The sequence below is a fragment of the Sphaeramia orbicularis genome, chromosome 11, assembly GCF_902148855.1.
Source record: "Sphaeramia orbicularis chromosome 11, fSphaOr1.1, whole genome shotgun sequence".
Lineage (NCBI taxonomy): Eukaryota > Metazoa > Chordata > Actinopteri > Kurtiformes > Apogonidae > Sphaeramia > Sphaeramia orbicularis.
In genome coordinates this window covers 42,752,691-42,766,105 of record NC_043967.1, presented here as the reverse complement: position 1 = coordinate 42,766,105, position 13,415 = coordinate 42,752,691, and the positions used below count along the sequence as shown (strand labels likewise).

Genomic DNA, 13,415 nt, shown 5'->3' with positions numbered 1-13,415 from the left:
TTATTTTCTTCTGTTTTGACATTCATATTCGAAAAAAATACATCAATCAATCAATCAATCAATCAATTTTTGTGCATTAATGGAAGATGCTAATAGCGTTAGCATACATATAGGATTTTCAATGTATTTTAGCATCGTGCTAATCACTATTATTAACTGATGTTTTTGGGGTTTTTTTTGTATTTTGGAACTGTAGCTCACTATAAGTGAATGTTGTGTATGATTTACATATACAAACAATTATAGATTTTGTTTTAATGTTCTACACATTTTTTGCTCATTAAAAAAATTTAAGTTTACATGATTGTAACATACACTTTGTTTTTGTATATACAGTTTTACAATCATCAAGTAAATATCCAAAACATCAAGAAGCTTCCTGGGTGCTTTTTTTTTTTTTTTTTTTGAAGAACTGTTAGCTATCTGTACAGTTATTTTTACTGTAGATACTGTAGAGTTTGTTTTTATGTAGTGTATGGGACATGCAGATAGAGGAAGGAAAAAGTCAATGTTCCCAGTGAATGATGGAAATACTCACTGTCTGTGCTGCCCCCTCTGGTGGACACAGATAATACAGTTTGGGTTCATGCCTTTTGTCTGTTCAGAGCTACCGTAATTATTATACCAATAGAAATGTCAGTTTGGTTACAGTTAAAGACCAGTTACTTGTTTTTTGGCCCCAAAAAATATCTGTCTGTAAGTAGTGTTATATATTAAGATGTTAAATCACTGTAATAGTCAGTTGAGACTCCTTGTGTTGATTAATACTTTTATTTTAATTTATATTATAGTGTATAGCACAGGTGTCAAACATACGGCCCGGGGGCTAAATCCGGCCCGCCAAAGGGTCCAGTCCGGCCCTTGGGATAAATTTGTGAAATGCAAAAATTCCACTAAAATATTAACAATCCTTTTAGTTCAAGTTCCACATTCAGACCAATTCAATCTCAAGTGCGTCATAATAACCTATAAATACTCACAACTCCAATTTTTTCTCTTTGTAAATGTAAATGTTTTCATGTATTTACACTAAAACAAAGTATACTATTGCACAAAATATCTGAATATCCTGAAATAGTATGAACAATCTGAAATGTCTTAAGAGAAGCAAGTACAATTTTAATCATATTCCACATGTTACTAAAGGTTTTGTGTATTTGTAGATCCACTGTGATGTGTAAGTTATAATGTACATGTGTAAATGATAAACTGAAGCATAATATTGTTAAAATTACACATTTTTTTCAGTTTGTTCATATTATTCACATTGTTTGAGAAGATAGTTTGTAGATGTAAACATTTTCATAATGTAATTTTACTTTTTTCGCTCTAAAACACAGAGAAAAGTTTGGAGTTGACATTATTTATATATTATTATATTATAATTTTACTGGTTCGGCCCACTTCAGAACAAATTTAGCTGAATGTGGCCCCGAACTAAAATGAGTTTGACACCCCTGGTATATAGTATAGTTATGTTTAGACTAGGAAGGTTATTATTGCTATTAATTGAGAAGGGGTGGGAGATTATAAATTATACTTCTTCTCACTCCTTCTCGAATATGTATTATATGTGTTATGACTTTTGTTTCAGTGGTTTGTTTATTTTCTTCTGTTTTGACATTCATATTCAAAATAACTACATCAATCAATCAATCAATCAATTTTTGTGCATTAACGGAAGATGCTAATAGCGTTAGCATACATATAGGATTCTCCATGTATTTTAGCATCGTGCTAATCGCTATCATTAACTGACCTTTTTTTTTTTTTTTGTATTTTGGAACTGTAGCGCACTACAAGTGAATGTTGTGTATGATTTACATATACAAAGCAATTATAGATTTTGTTTTAATGTTCTACACATTTTCTTTGCTTATAAAAAAAATGAAAGTATACATGATTGTAACATACCGGTACATTTTGTTTTTGTGTGTACAGTTTTACAGTCATCATGTAAATATCCAACCCTACCCGAAGGTTGAAAAACACTGGTCTAGCCCATGTTTTGTTTATTTTGTTGTTCTGCTTGGCACTTTGGAACAACAGAAAGTTTATCAGCACAATTTCCTATGATCATATTATGCAATTCTGCAGCTGGATGAGTGGAGAGTGGAGCCACAAACACCCATGCCCTCCTTGTGTTGCTTAATACTTCTATTTTAGTTCATATTACAGTATATAGTTTAGATATGCTTAGACTAGGAAGGTTATTATTGCTATTAATTATATAAGGAGAAGGGGTGGGAGATTATAAGTTATACTTCTTCTCATTCCTTCTCCTATATGTATTACATGTGTTATGTCTTATGTTTAAGTGTTTTGTTTATTTATCTTCTTCTGTTTTGACATTCATATTCAAAATAAATACAGCAATCAATGAGTTAATTTTTGTGCATTAACGGAAGATGCTAATGGCGTTAGCATGCATATGGGATTTTCCATGTATTTTAGCATCGTGCTAATCACTATCATTAACTACATTTTTTTTTTTTTTTTGTATATTTGGAACTGAATGATTTACATATACAACGCAATGACAGATTGTGTTTTAATGTTCTACACATTTTTTTGCTCATAAAAAAATGAAAGTATACATGATTGTAACATACCGGCACATTTTGTTTTTGTGTGTACAGTTTTACAGTCATCAAGTAAATATCCAAAACAGCAAGAAGCTTCCTGTTTTTTTTTTTTTTTGAAGAACTGTTAGCTATCTGTACAGTAGTTACAGCAGAGTTTGTTTTTGTGTAGTGAAAGGGACATGCAGATAGAGGAAGGAAAAAGTCAATCTTGCCACTGAATGATGGAAATATTCACTGTCGTTACAGTAGAGTTCGTCTCTTAAAGGGGTCATATTTAGTTAAACCCACTTTTATTAGTCTTTGGTTCATTTATTTGTGTATTTGGACCCTAATAGTTCATAAAGTTTGAATTTGAATCCTCCAGGTGCTGCAAAACTATCTTTATATTCACTTTGGCAAAAATCGAGTGGATTTCTACAATCTGTTTTAATTCCTGCTTAATTTGTTACATTTTATAACTAGTTACATTATGACATTTGCACATATAAGGGCAAGACTTCCGATGAACGTTTCTCAGAGTACGACATAATTGTTTGTCAGCAGCAGCGGTTGTAGTAAAAACTGAAAATATGTCCAAACTTCAAGCCGATTACCTAAAATGTTCAGTTATTGGTTGTATTAATGAACTCAAAGCAGGATCAACAACCTGAAGGGGGTGAGGCGTGAAATGGCTCATTTGCATTTAAAGGGCCAGCACTCAAAACCACCTTTCTGGTGTCACTACTCAGAAATAGGGTTGAAGATGGACCTGTGGAGTTGAATTAATGAAGAATTCAGACCCAAGCAGAGCATTTACAGTTTATGTAGACCACAGGGAAATGTTTTAAAATGCAGAATTCCATTTAAAAAAAGCAAAATATCACTCCTTTAAGTGAACTAGGTCTTTACAAAAATAATTTATAACTGAACAATATAAAAATGAATGCCTTTAAATTTTCGATTAACCCTAATCCTAAGATATTTTTCAGTTATTGGCAACATGTAATCAATATTTTACACTAGTGACAACAAATTAGCTGGTTTTTCCAAACAGAAGGATGTCTAGGATAATAAAATGTGCGTTTGTCTTGTTACCATAGAGATGTTCCAGGTCTTGATGATGTGGATGTCTCTCATCAGATATTGCCATGACAACAGACTCTTCATGTCCACAAACATGGTCTGCCACATCGTCTGCAGCTTCTGCAGATTCCCGTCCAGTCTGAGGAGGAGAAAACCAAAGTGAGTGCTTTCTGCTCGTGTTGACCCACATTTCAACTAGGAAAGCACCGATACCACTTTCTTCCAGACCGAGTACAAGTACAGGTACTTACATTTGAGTACTTGCCGATACCGAGTACTGATATGAGTACTTAACCCTTTCATGCACTGTCCACTCCAATGGACAGTTCTTCTCCAGCTGTTCTCTTGTATATTCATGGGTTTTGTTGCTTTAGTTCCATATCAGCCAACACAGTGGACACTTATGCACCATCCCATACACTGTAATTCAGATCATTACTGTAACTTTACTGTTCTTGATAAACCTGATCTGCAGTAACATGTTTGAGTGTAAATCAATTGTTATTTGTTAGACAAGAAGTTTTTTTTTTGCATATTATCTCCATGAAGTGAATAATTACTAGCATTAGAATATGTTAAAATGTGAGAAGACATCAGATTAGCAGCATTAAAAATGTTTTTATTTCATTGTTTTCATATCACCTTCTGATATTGGGTTTTAAACACATGTTTCTTTACTTCAGAAATTAAATGCATGGATATTTTTGTAACTCCATAGGAAAAAAAACTTGATCGCATTGTTTTTTTCATGGCTAAACACTGAAGAAAAAAATCTTGACTAAGGTTCTCATAATTCGTGCATGAAAGGGTTAATAATACCATTACAGTTCTTAGTTACTTTTGTAAATGTGCTTTATTGTCGTTTTCCTTAGTCTGACTGAAACAAAGTGCTGCTACTGACATTTAATGTGTTGGAATGAGCGTTTGTCAATCAATCCACCAGAGGGCGCCGCTCTTAATTAACCATACTGGACAAATACCATGAAGAAAAGTAAAGAGTTTTGAGAAGAAGAAGAAAGTAAATAATAACAGACATGGAGACAACATAGGTAACACTGATGTGATACTAATGTTGATACTGATGAGGGTTGTTGTCAGTAGTTTTTCACTAATTCACACAGTCGCTCTTTGAACAGATCCTCTACCTCCACGGCTCTTGGTGGTATTCGCTGTCTGGGTACACATCAGCGAGCTCCTGAAAAATCTGTCTGGTTTCGACCAACTCGATATGCAGTGTTGGGAATAACGGTGTTAAAAATAGCAGCGTTACTAGCGCCGTTATTGTTTTCCAGTAACGGGTAATCTAATTAATTACTATTTGAAACGTTACAACGCTGTTACCGTTACCGGCAGTGAAATGTGGCACGTTACTATGCACTGATATCTAACAGCTATTATCCATCCTGGCTCGTTCAGCCAGGCACGAGAGGTGTGACATTCGCGGACGAGTCGAGTCTTTTGAACGGCTCTTTTCAGTGAACGATAAGAACCGATTCGTTGTGAGCCGTTCTTATATTCAAATTGCCCACACTGCCTTCATGCTTCACCTGTGTGTCCATGAGTCTGAGTTGTCCATGCTGCCTTCACCTCAGCGACTAATGACATGTCTGAGTTTGAGTTGAACTTGAATGCAGCTACTTTTGCAGCTAATTTGGGGGAGGAGTTATCAATGAGTCTGACTGACTGGACTGGAGACATGTACTGCTGTAGGAGCGACTGGAAAAAGTGGAGATGTGGGATTAACTGGAGGAGCATCTTCTTCCTATAAATGCAGAAATGCACTTATGTAGTGGAAAAGCTGGGCCCTGGTGGACCCAAGCCTCACCACAGTTATGGTATGAAGTACAGGGGTTGGACAAAATAATGGAAACACCTTAAAAAATCAACAAAATATAATTTAATATGGTGTAGGTCCGCCTTTTGCGGCAATTACAGCCTCAATTCTCCGAGGTATTGATTCATACAACTTGTGAATTGTTTCCAAAGGAATTTTAAGCCATTCTTCAGTTAGAATACCCTCCAACTCTTTTAGAGACGATGGCGGTGGAAATCGACGTCTTACTTGAATCTCTAAAACTGACCATAAATGCTCAATAATGTTGAGGTCTGGGGACTGTGCCGGCCATACGAGATGCTCAGCTTCATTAGAATGTTCCTCATGCCATTCTTTAACAATTCTAGCTGTATGGATTGGGGCATCATCATCTTGAGGTGAAGGTGTTTCCATTATTTTGTCCAACCCCTGTACCTGTCTGCTGTTCTACTCTATGAAACTGGCCTGTGAAACACACTCAAAAATCAGTTTCCTTTTACATAGTTGAAGGTTTTTCAAAAAAATAACAGAATAATTACTTTCCCTGGTAACTAATTACATTTATGAAGGAGTAATTCCATTATTAATTAAATTACTTTTTTGGGAAAGTAACTAGTAACTATAACTAATTACTTTTTAAAGTAATTTGCCCAACACTGTCGCAATGTAAAGTGTCATGAGGTAACTTTTGTTATGATTTGGTGCTATATAAATAAAATTTGATTTGATTTGATTTGAAAATGGATAGAATGTAGACAGAAGACAGACAGAACGCTCCGTACGTATCCATCTGTGTCTTTAACGTTACTTTTGTCACTGTCATTTATTTAGTTAAATCTCCACACTGCTGACATTACTCCTCCGCTGCGTACCTGCTGCACTTAAAGCTATACCGTATGATGTGGCATTTTTACACTTTTCTTTTGTCATCTTAAAATGCTCCTAATAAGTGTGTGTCAAACTAAAATGTAAAAGAAATCCACCACGTATTGAAACTCAAAAATGTTTAATTCTCATATATTTCTGATAAAAGTCTGACCAATCATTTTAGTCAGTCCGAATAAAATAATTGGCCGAACCTGGCTGAGCCTCCTGTCAATCATCCATTACGGCCGTCCAGCATCCGATCCATTATCTCCGTCTCACATCAGGTATGTGTCCCTCTGAATCTGACGCTTCACTGGCGCTGCTTCTCCTGTCACTGACCACAGTCTACTGTCTAGGATGTGTTTGGATAGAACTGACATGCACATGTGGAAGGGAAAAAACGGATTTATGAACAGAAACAACAACTGAGGGGCACAAACAGGAGTCTGATGAATGAAGGATGGAGATAAAAGTCCGGAAGTCAGCTGTACTGGACTGAACAGGTCTGCATAAAGCTCAGCTTTTATGACGGTGGGACTCATACAGGTACATGTACATGGTGTCACACATGTAAGATGATGTAGGATGATAATTGTATGGACTATGAAACCTCAAATGTCCACGGAAAATTCACGGAGGCCGCGCGTTCACAGTGCGCGCGCCCATCCCCTGGGCACTGCAGTGAAGACACTGACCCAGTACTGCACAGACCAGGTCTACTGATGGAACAGGAGCCGCGGGCCCGCGGCAGGTGGATGATGCATCTGATTACTGAGGGAGGGATCCGTGGACACGCCAAAACGGACCGGACCTCCACCTCTGCTTCCTCCTCTGTTTCCATCGTGCATCAGATGAGAGGAGGAGAGAGGAGGAGGAGCCTCAGAGCTCAGGCAGAGGGAAGGGGGCGGGGCTTTGGAGAGAGGCGGGTTGTTCATGTTCAAACTTTTACTAAGTGCTGTGAGAAATGCCACATCGGTAGGTATAGCTTTAACTGCAAATGTCACGCTGCCGTAAGTGGTATTGGTGCGGTTGTATCGGATTACTTTTACTTTTACGAGTACAAGTACACACGCTGAGTATTGGACCTGATACCCGATATACTGGTATTGGTATCGGTGCATCCCTAATTTTAACCCGAGACACGATGGAGTGACCCTTCACTCACCCTGCGACACCGTTCACAGCGTCCTTATTGGTCGGTGGAACCAGGAAGCAGATGGACGGGACCGACGCCTCGCTGCCTTTGTCGTTCAGTACCTTCCATTTGTGCGGCTGCGAGTTGTTCAGCAGAGCGCACTCGTCCCCTCGATGGACTGTGATCTGGAGGGAGTTACAGACGATCACCATGTTTGACCGCTCAGTGGAGTGACATGGACATGGAACCTGAAAACAGACTGCACACTCATATGTACCTCCATCTGTTTGAAGTCGCAGACGGCTTGAATGGGCTGTTTGCCTTTGATGGGCGTGGCCGGGTTACGTGGTTTCAGCTGGATGACAGTTTTAGCCCGACGCTTCAGGCCCTCCAGATGAGTTTTAAACTCAGCCAGCTGCTCTTTCTCATCCTGATGACGATGCAAAAATACAGCAGAAATTAAACTCAATAATAATAATAATAATAATAATAATAATAATAATAATAATAAAGTTTATTTATATAGCACTTTTAGCAGAAAGATTTCACATAGTGCTTTGTGTATGTGTTTGTTGAAGGGTTTGCATGGATGCTTCGTGTATTAAAAATGTAAAAAAAAAAAAAAAAAAAAAAAAAAAGCAAAGGAAGCGGAATTAATTTAAATATTAGTTTGTAAAAAGGGGGTGGGAGTCGATAAGTTATACTTCTTCCCACTCCTTTTCGAGCGCCAAAGATTTTGTCTGTCCATGTTCTAGGACACAGCATTATAAAAACAGCTTTGTTCCTGTCGCCGTCACTGAGCTCAATAAGAAATAGTGACATTGCACTTTATTTACTTTCATTCATCCATCCATTATCCTCCGCTTTATCTGGGGCCGGGTCGCGGGGGTAACAGTCTAATCAGGGATGCCCAGACTTCCCTCTCCCCAGACTCCTCCTCCAGCTCTTCCGGGGGGACCCGGAGGTGTTCCCAGGCCAGCCGAGAGACATAGTCTCTCCAACGTGTCCTGGGTCTTCCCCGAGGTCTCCTCCCGGTGGGACATGCCCGGAACACCTCCCCAGGGAGGCGTCCAGGAGGCATCCGAAACAGATGCCCGAGTCACCTCAGCTGGCCCCTCTCGACGCGGAGGAGCAGCGGCTCTACTCCGAGTTCCTCCCTGGTGACTGAGCTCCTCACCCTGTCCCTAAGGGTACGCCCAGCCACCCTGCGGAGGAAACTCATTTTGACTGCTTGTATCCGGGATCTTGTCCTTTCAGTCATGACCACTTTATTAACTTATTTTAGTTATTTATTCTATTTCTTTGCTCTATTTATTATTATTGTGACTTCAAATTTTTCAATTTTATGTTCTTATCCTGTTTTTTTTTTTTATCCCAGACTGTTTTTATCTCCTCTGGGTTTTTATTATGTTTTATTGCATTTTGTTTTTATTAATTTGATCTTATTTTATTTGTTTTATTCTTTTACTTATCTATGCTGCTATACTGATGAATGGAGGAACACTGAGCATTTTTTGTCCTGTCTTTTTATCCTATCTGGAAGCTCGATCAAGTACCTGTCTAACATGTTCAATGTATGTCTTGCTGTAATGCCAAAGCAATCACCTCGACTGCAAAACAAATCTACCCACGGGTACAAATAAAGTAACCTTGAACCTTGTATTGTTCTTTGTTTTCTGATGATTTTATGTGTTTGAAATAAAACTAACAATAAAGTCAGTAGTAAAATACATAAGCAAAAAAAAAACAAAACATACCGCTACATACATAGGCATAAAAATATATGAATAATAATATATGACTGACTCCATAAATAAATGTACGTTATATGGTATTTAAAGCAATATTAAAGGTAAATCCTCTTCCACTGTACTATATCAGTGACTTCACGTACCGCTGCGTCCTGCAGTAGATCCTCCAGCCGTGTGACTGTGATGGAGCGGTCACATGTGTACTTCCTCTTCATTGTGTCTTGCATCTTTTTCATCTTCTCCTCCGCCTCTTTCACATCATTGAAAAACTACAAAAAGAAAGACAAACGTAAAGAGGAAAAGATGGGTGAAAGCAATAAATTAGGAAAAAAAAAAAAGTCGAAAGTTTAATTTTTATGGTAATGAAGATCTAAATGTACCCTTCCATCTTAAGTTTACATTTTATCAGTGGATTTTATTTGTATTTATTATTATTAATCTACATTTTATTCATCAATGGTAGCATTTCTTTCCCTTTTTGTTATTTTATGTGAAACTCTTGGTGGTGAAAATGTCCTTTTTTAATGCTCTTTGGGCTGCATTTCCCATATAAAATGAGCTGCAAAAATTAAGTGTATTATTATTATTATTATTATTTATTTATTTATTTTTTAACATGGTTTTGTAGGTATGTAAGGGTTGTTTTCTAGGAGCCATCTCAGTCTTGTAATTTCCACATGTTACGTACACATTTTACATGATTATGTTATTACACTGTTGCCCATGATGTTGGAATAATGTTGTTTTCAGACACATTCCTCTTTTTATTCCTATTTATACACATCAGTAATCACCTTTGATCACGTGCAATGATTACATACTACTAATAATACACTTTAATTTTATCATGAATAAATCACATGTGTAAATATATAAACTATACTACAATATGAATCCAATGACAATAATATAGATGTTAAAGAGAGGTGGGAACTGGAAGCAAATGTATTAATAACGAATGATGATTGGGAAGAAACGTTCAAATCTGGACACAAACTAACTAACAGTCCAACATGGAGGGAGTTTGAATGGAAAGTGAAGATGCGTTACTTTAACACTCCATTTGTCACTGCAAAATATAGTAGAACATCAGATTTATGTTGGAGGAATTGTGGAACGGTGGGTGACTTCACTCATATATTTTGGGATTGCCCACAGATCAAAGATTTTTGGAAGTGTGTGAAAACAGAAATAAAAATATTTCTTGGTATTGACCTACATCTTGATTTAACCCTGTATATACTTGGAATATTACCTGAAGATCTGATAGACAGAGATTGTAGCTTTTTATTGAAAGTCTTACTCGTAATAGCAAAGAAAATGATCACAATTAACTGGCTGAAACCACACCCCCCCAAACATAACGCAATGGATAGACAAAGTAAAAAAAGGTTGTTATTATCGAAAAAACTACTGCAAGGTTACAACTGAAACGAGAAAAGTTTGAGAGAAGATGGAAAACAATAATTCAAGCGATACAAGGGCTCTAAATACCTCTTTTTGTTTTTAACCCTTTCATGCATGAATTATGAGAACTTTAGTCAATATTTTTGTCTTGAGTGTTTTTATTCCTCTTTAGGCATGAAAAAAACAATGCAATTGATTTTTTTTTAATGAACCTATTTTTCGTGGAGTTACAAAAATGTCCACTCAGCTGGACACCATGCATTTAATTTTTGAAGCAAAGAAACATTTATTTAAAAACTCATCATCAGAAAGTGATATACTGTGTGAAAACTATGAGATAAAATTTTTTTTTAATGCTGCTAATTGCTACTGTTTTCTCACATTTTATCATACTCTAATATTAGTTATTACTCATTTCATGGAGATAATATCCTCCTGAGACCCCGGAAATTGACAGTTTTAGCTTTTTTACACTAAAAAATTGTCTTGATTGGAAACTGCATAATGCAACAGTTTTTTCAGATACATTTTTGAAATTATTTTTATTTATTTATTGATTTTTCAATGGAATGTCCTTTGCAAAGCACAGCATTTTTAAAGTAAAACTGTCCAACTTTTGTCCCCGACAGAGGACAAAATGCATTGCTGGGTTTCAGGAGAATATGCAAAAAACAAAAAAAACAAACAAAAAAAAAAAAACACTATTTTTTCCAGAAAACTGTTAAACAGTCTAATAACAATTAGCAATTTATTTACACTAAAACATGCTACTGCAGATCAGGTTTATCAAGAACAGCAAAGTTACAGTAATGGTATGAATTACAGTGTTTGGGATGATGTATAAGTGTCCACTGTGTTGGCTGATATGGAACTAAAACAACAAAACCCATGACTATACAAGAGAACAGCTGGAGAAGAACTGTCCACTGTAGTGACCACTATGCATGAAAGGGTTAATATTGCTTTTTTTTTTTTTTTTTTTTTTTTTTTGTAACTCAATTATCTTATTCTATTTCTTTTCCTGAGGAGCACCTGTTTTGGTTTTCCAAATATATTTATTTGTGCTGGTGGATTATTAGAAGTCAGATTTCAAGAATGTTGTTGGTATCTGTGTAAAATATATATGACCTTGACATGTTTTTGACCTATATGTAAAAGGCGTAGTATAAGTAGTTATGAGTGAAAGTAATGTGATATGGATCGAGTGATTTATAGACTGAGGCTGGTGTGATTTTTGTACATCTCCATGTGTTTTATACAGGTGGAATAAATAAAAAAGTTAAAAAAAAAAAAAATCACATGTGTAATAGTGTATATTTAATTTACACTACCTGGTCAAATACACAAGTAATTGAACTACTATCTGGATTTAACTCAGTAAATAGTTCAGATTGTTCCATCTGATCATTACTGAAAGATTAATACGTTTCATCTGCAACATGTTCTTTAACTTTTTAACTGAGGCTGTAACTTCTCATTTCTCAAACAACCATCAGTTTAATAGAGATGATAAAGATCAGACTATTTCAGTGGTAAAACGTTATGTGGTCTGATGAATCCAGATTGACCTTGTTCCAGAAATTACCCATCATGCCTTGTGCCGACTGTAAAAAACTGTTCTGTACATAAAAAAAAATAGATCTGTCTAAATCCCAGTTGAGTTTTTATTTGTAATATGACTACATTTCCGGTTTAGTTGAGTTAATTTGGCGCTCTGAGAGCTGAGGCGTCTCTTTTAGGAAGGTGGATGAAACTGCTTCATTTCCATTCCAGTGTCTGTAGTGAACGTACCTGGAAGTAGGCTGTGTTTTCTTTCAGGTGGGTTTCAATGCAGCAGCACAACTGAAGGATCCAGCTCCACTGGGTCTGCAGGGCGGCGGTGAAGGCCTGGAACCAAGAGGACCAAGACGGACAGTGGAGCCATTGTGGATTACACTGTAAAATGTTCATATTTATTGCACTAAATCGTCTTAAATGTTCAAATCTCACCTCTATGGTTTTTCTACCAGGGTGTCCGTCTCTTAACAGTTTGTCTCCTGTGGCCTGGACTCCGTTCACCTTCTTCTCCCTGAGCTCCAGCTCCCGCATCAAACCCTGACCGCAGAAAGCACATAATGTGACCATATTAACCCTCTATCAGGCAAGTGACTATTTTTGGTCATTTCCACATACATTACAAGACAGTGACAGTAACAGTTCCAATGAGGACAGTGAGTCAACGCTCTCAGGTCCTTTTTTCTCATTCATTTTTAATCAATGAGTGACATGTCTGTTTTTTTATGCTGTTTTTATCAGATTTTAATTTGTCTTTGTTTTTATGATGGTTGTATTTTGTTGTTCTTAGCCTGCTTTACACCCTGTGTTATCACTAGTTATTTACTTATTTAACCCTTTCGTGCATAGTGGTCACTACAGCGGACAGTTCTTCTCCAGCTGTTCTCTTGTATATTCATGGGTTTTGTTGTTTTAGTTGCATATCAGCCAACACAGTGGACACTGATGCATCATCCCATACACTGACATGTATGCCGTTACTGTAACTTTGCTGTTCATGATCAGCAGTGATATGTTTTAGTGTAAATCAATTGCTAATTGTTATTAGACTGTGTTATGACCCTGGGTCATAATTTGTCTATTTATATGTATATGTATATATGTTTTCTGTTTAGTGTGTGTGTGTTCTCCCCCGTCCTGTAGGTGTGCTGTGCCCCTTTTTGTGTCTGTTCGTTGCAGGAAGCGGATTGGTGGAAGGTGATTGCCCGGCCCCTTTCAAAATGGCCCTGGAGCTTCTGTTC

At 36.8% G+C, this 13,415-nt stretch overlaps 1 protein-coding gene across 1 annotated transcript in view; it reads right to left on the bottom strand.

Annotated features, from left to right (window-relative positions):
* pleca (plectin a) overlaps nucleotides 1-13,415 on the bottom strand; it is a 354,738-nt gene that overhangs the window by 33,883 nt on the left and 307,440 nt on the right. The window contains 6 exon segments of the mRNA XM_030147347.1: nucleotides 3,660-3,786; nucleotides 7,493-7,647; nucleotides 7,740-7,892; nucleotides 9,357-9,482; nucleotides 12,412-12,507; nucleotides 12,610-12,714. Coding sequence (XP_030003207.1) covers nucleotides 3,660-3,786; nucleotides 7,493-7,647; nucleotides 7,740-7,892; nucleotides 9,357-9,482; nucleotides 12,412-12,507; nucleotides 12,610-12,714 — 762 coding nt within the window.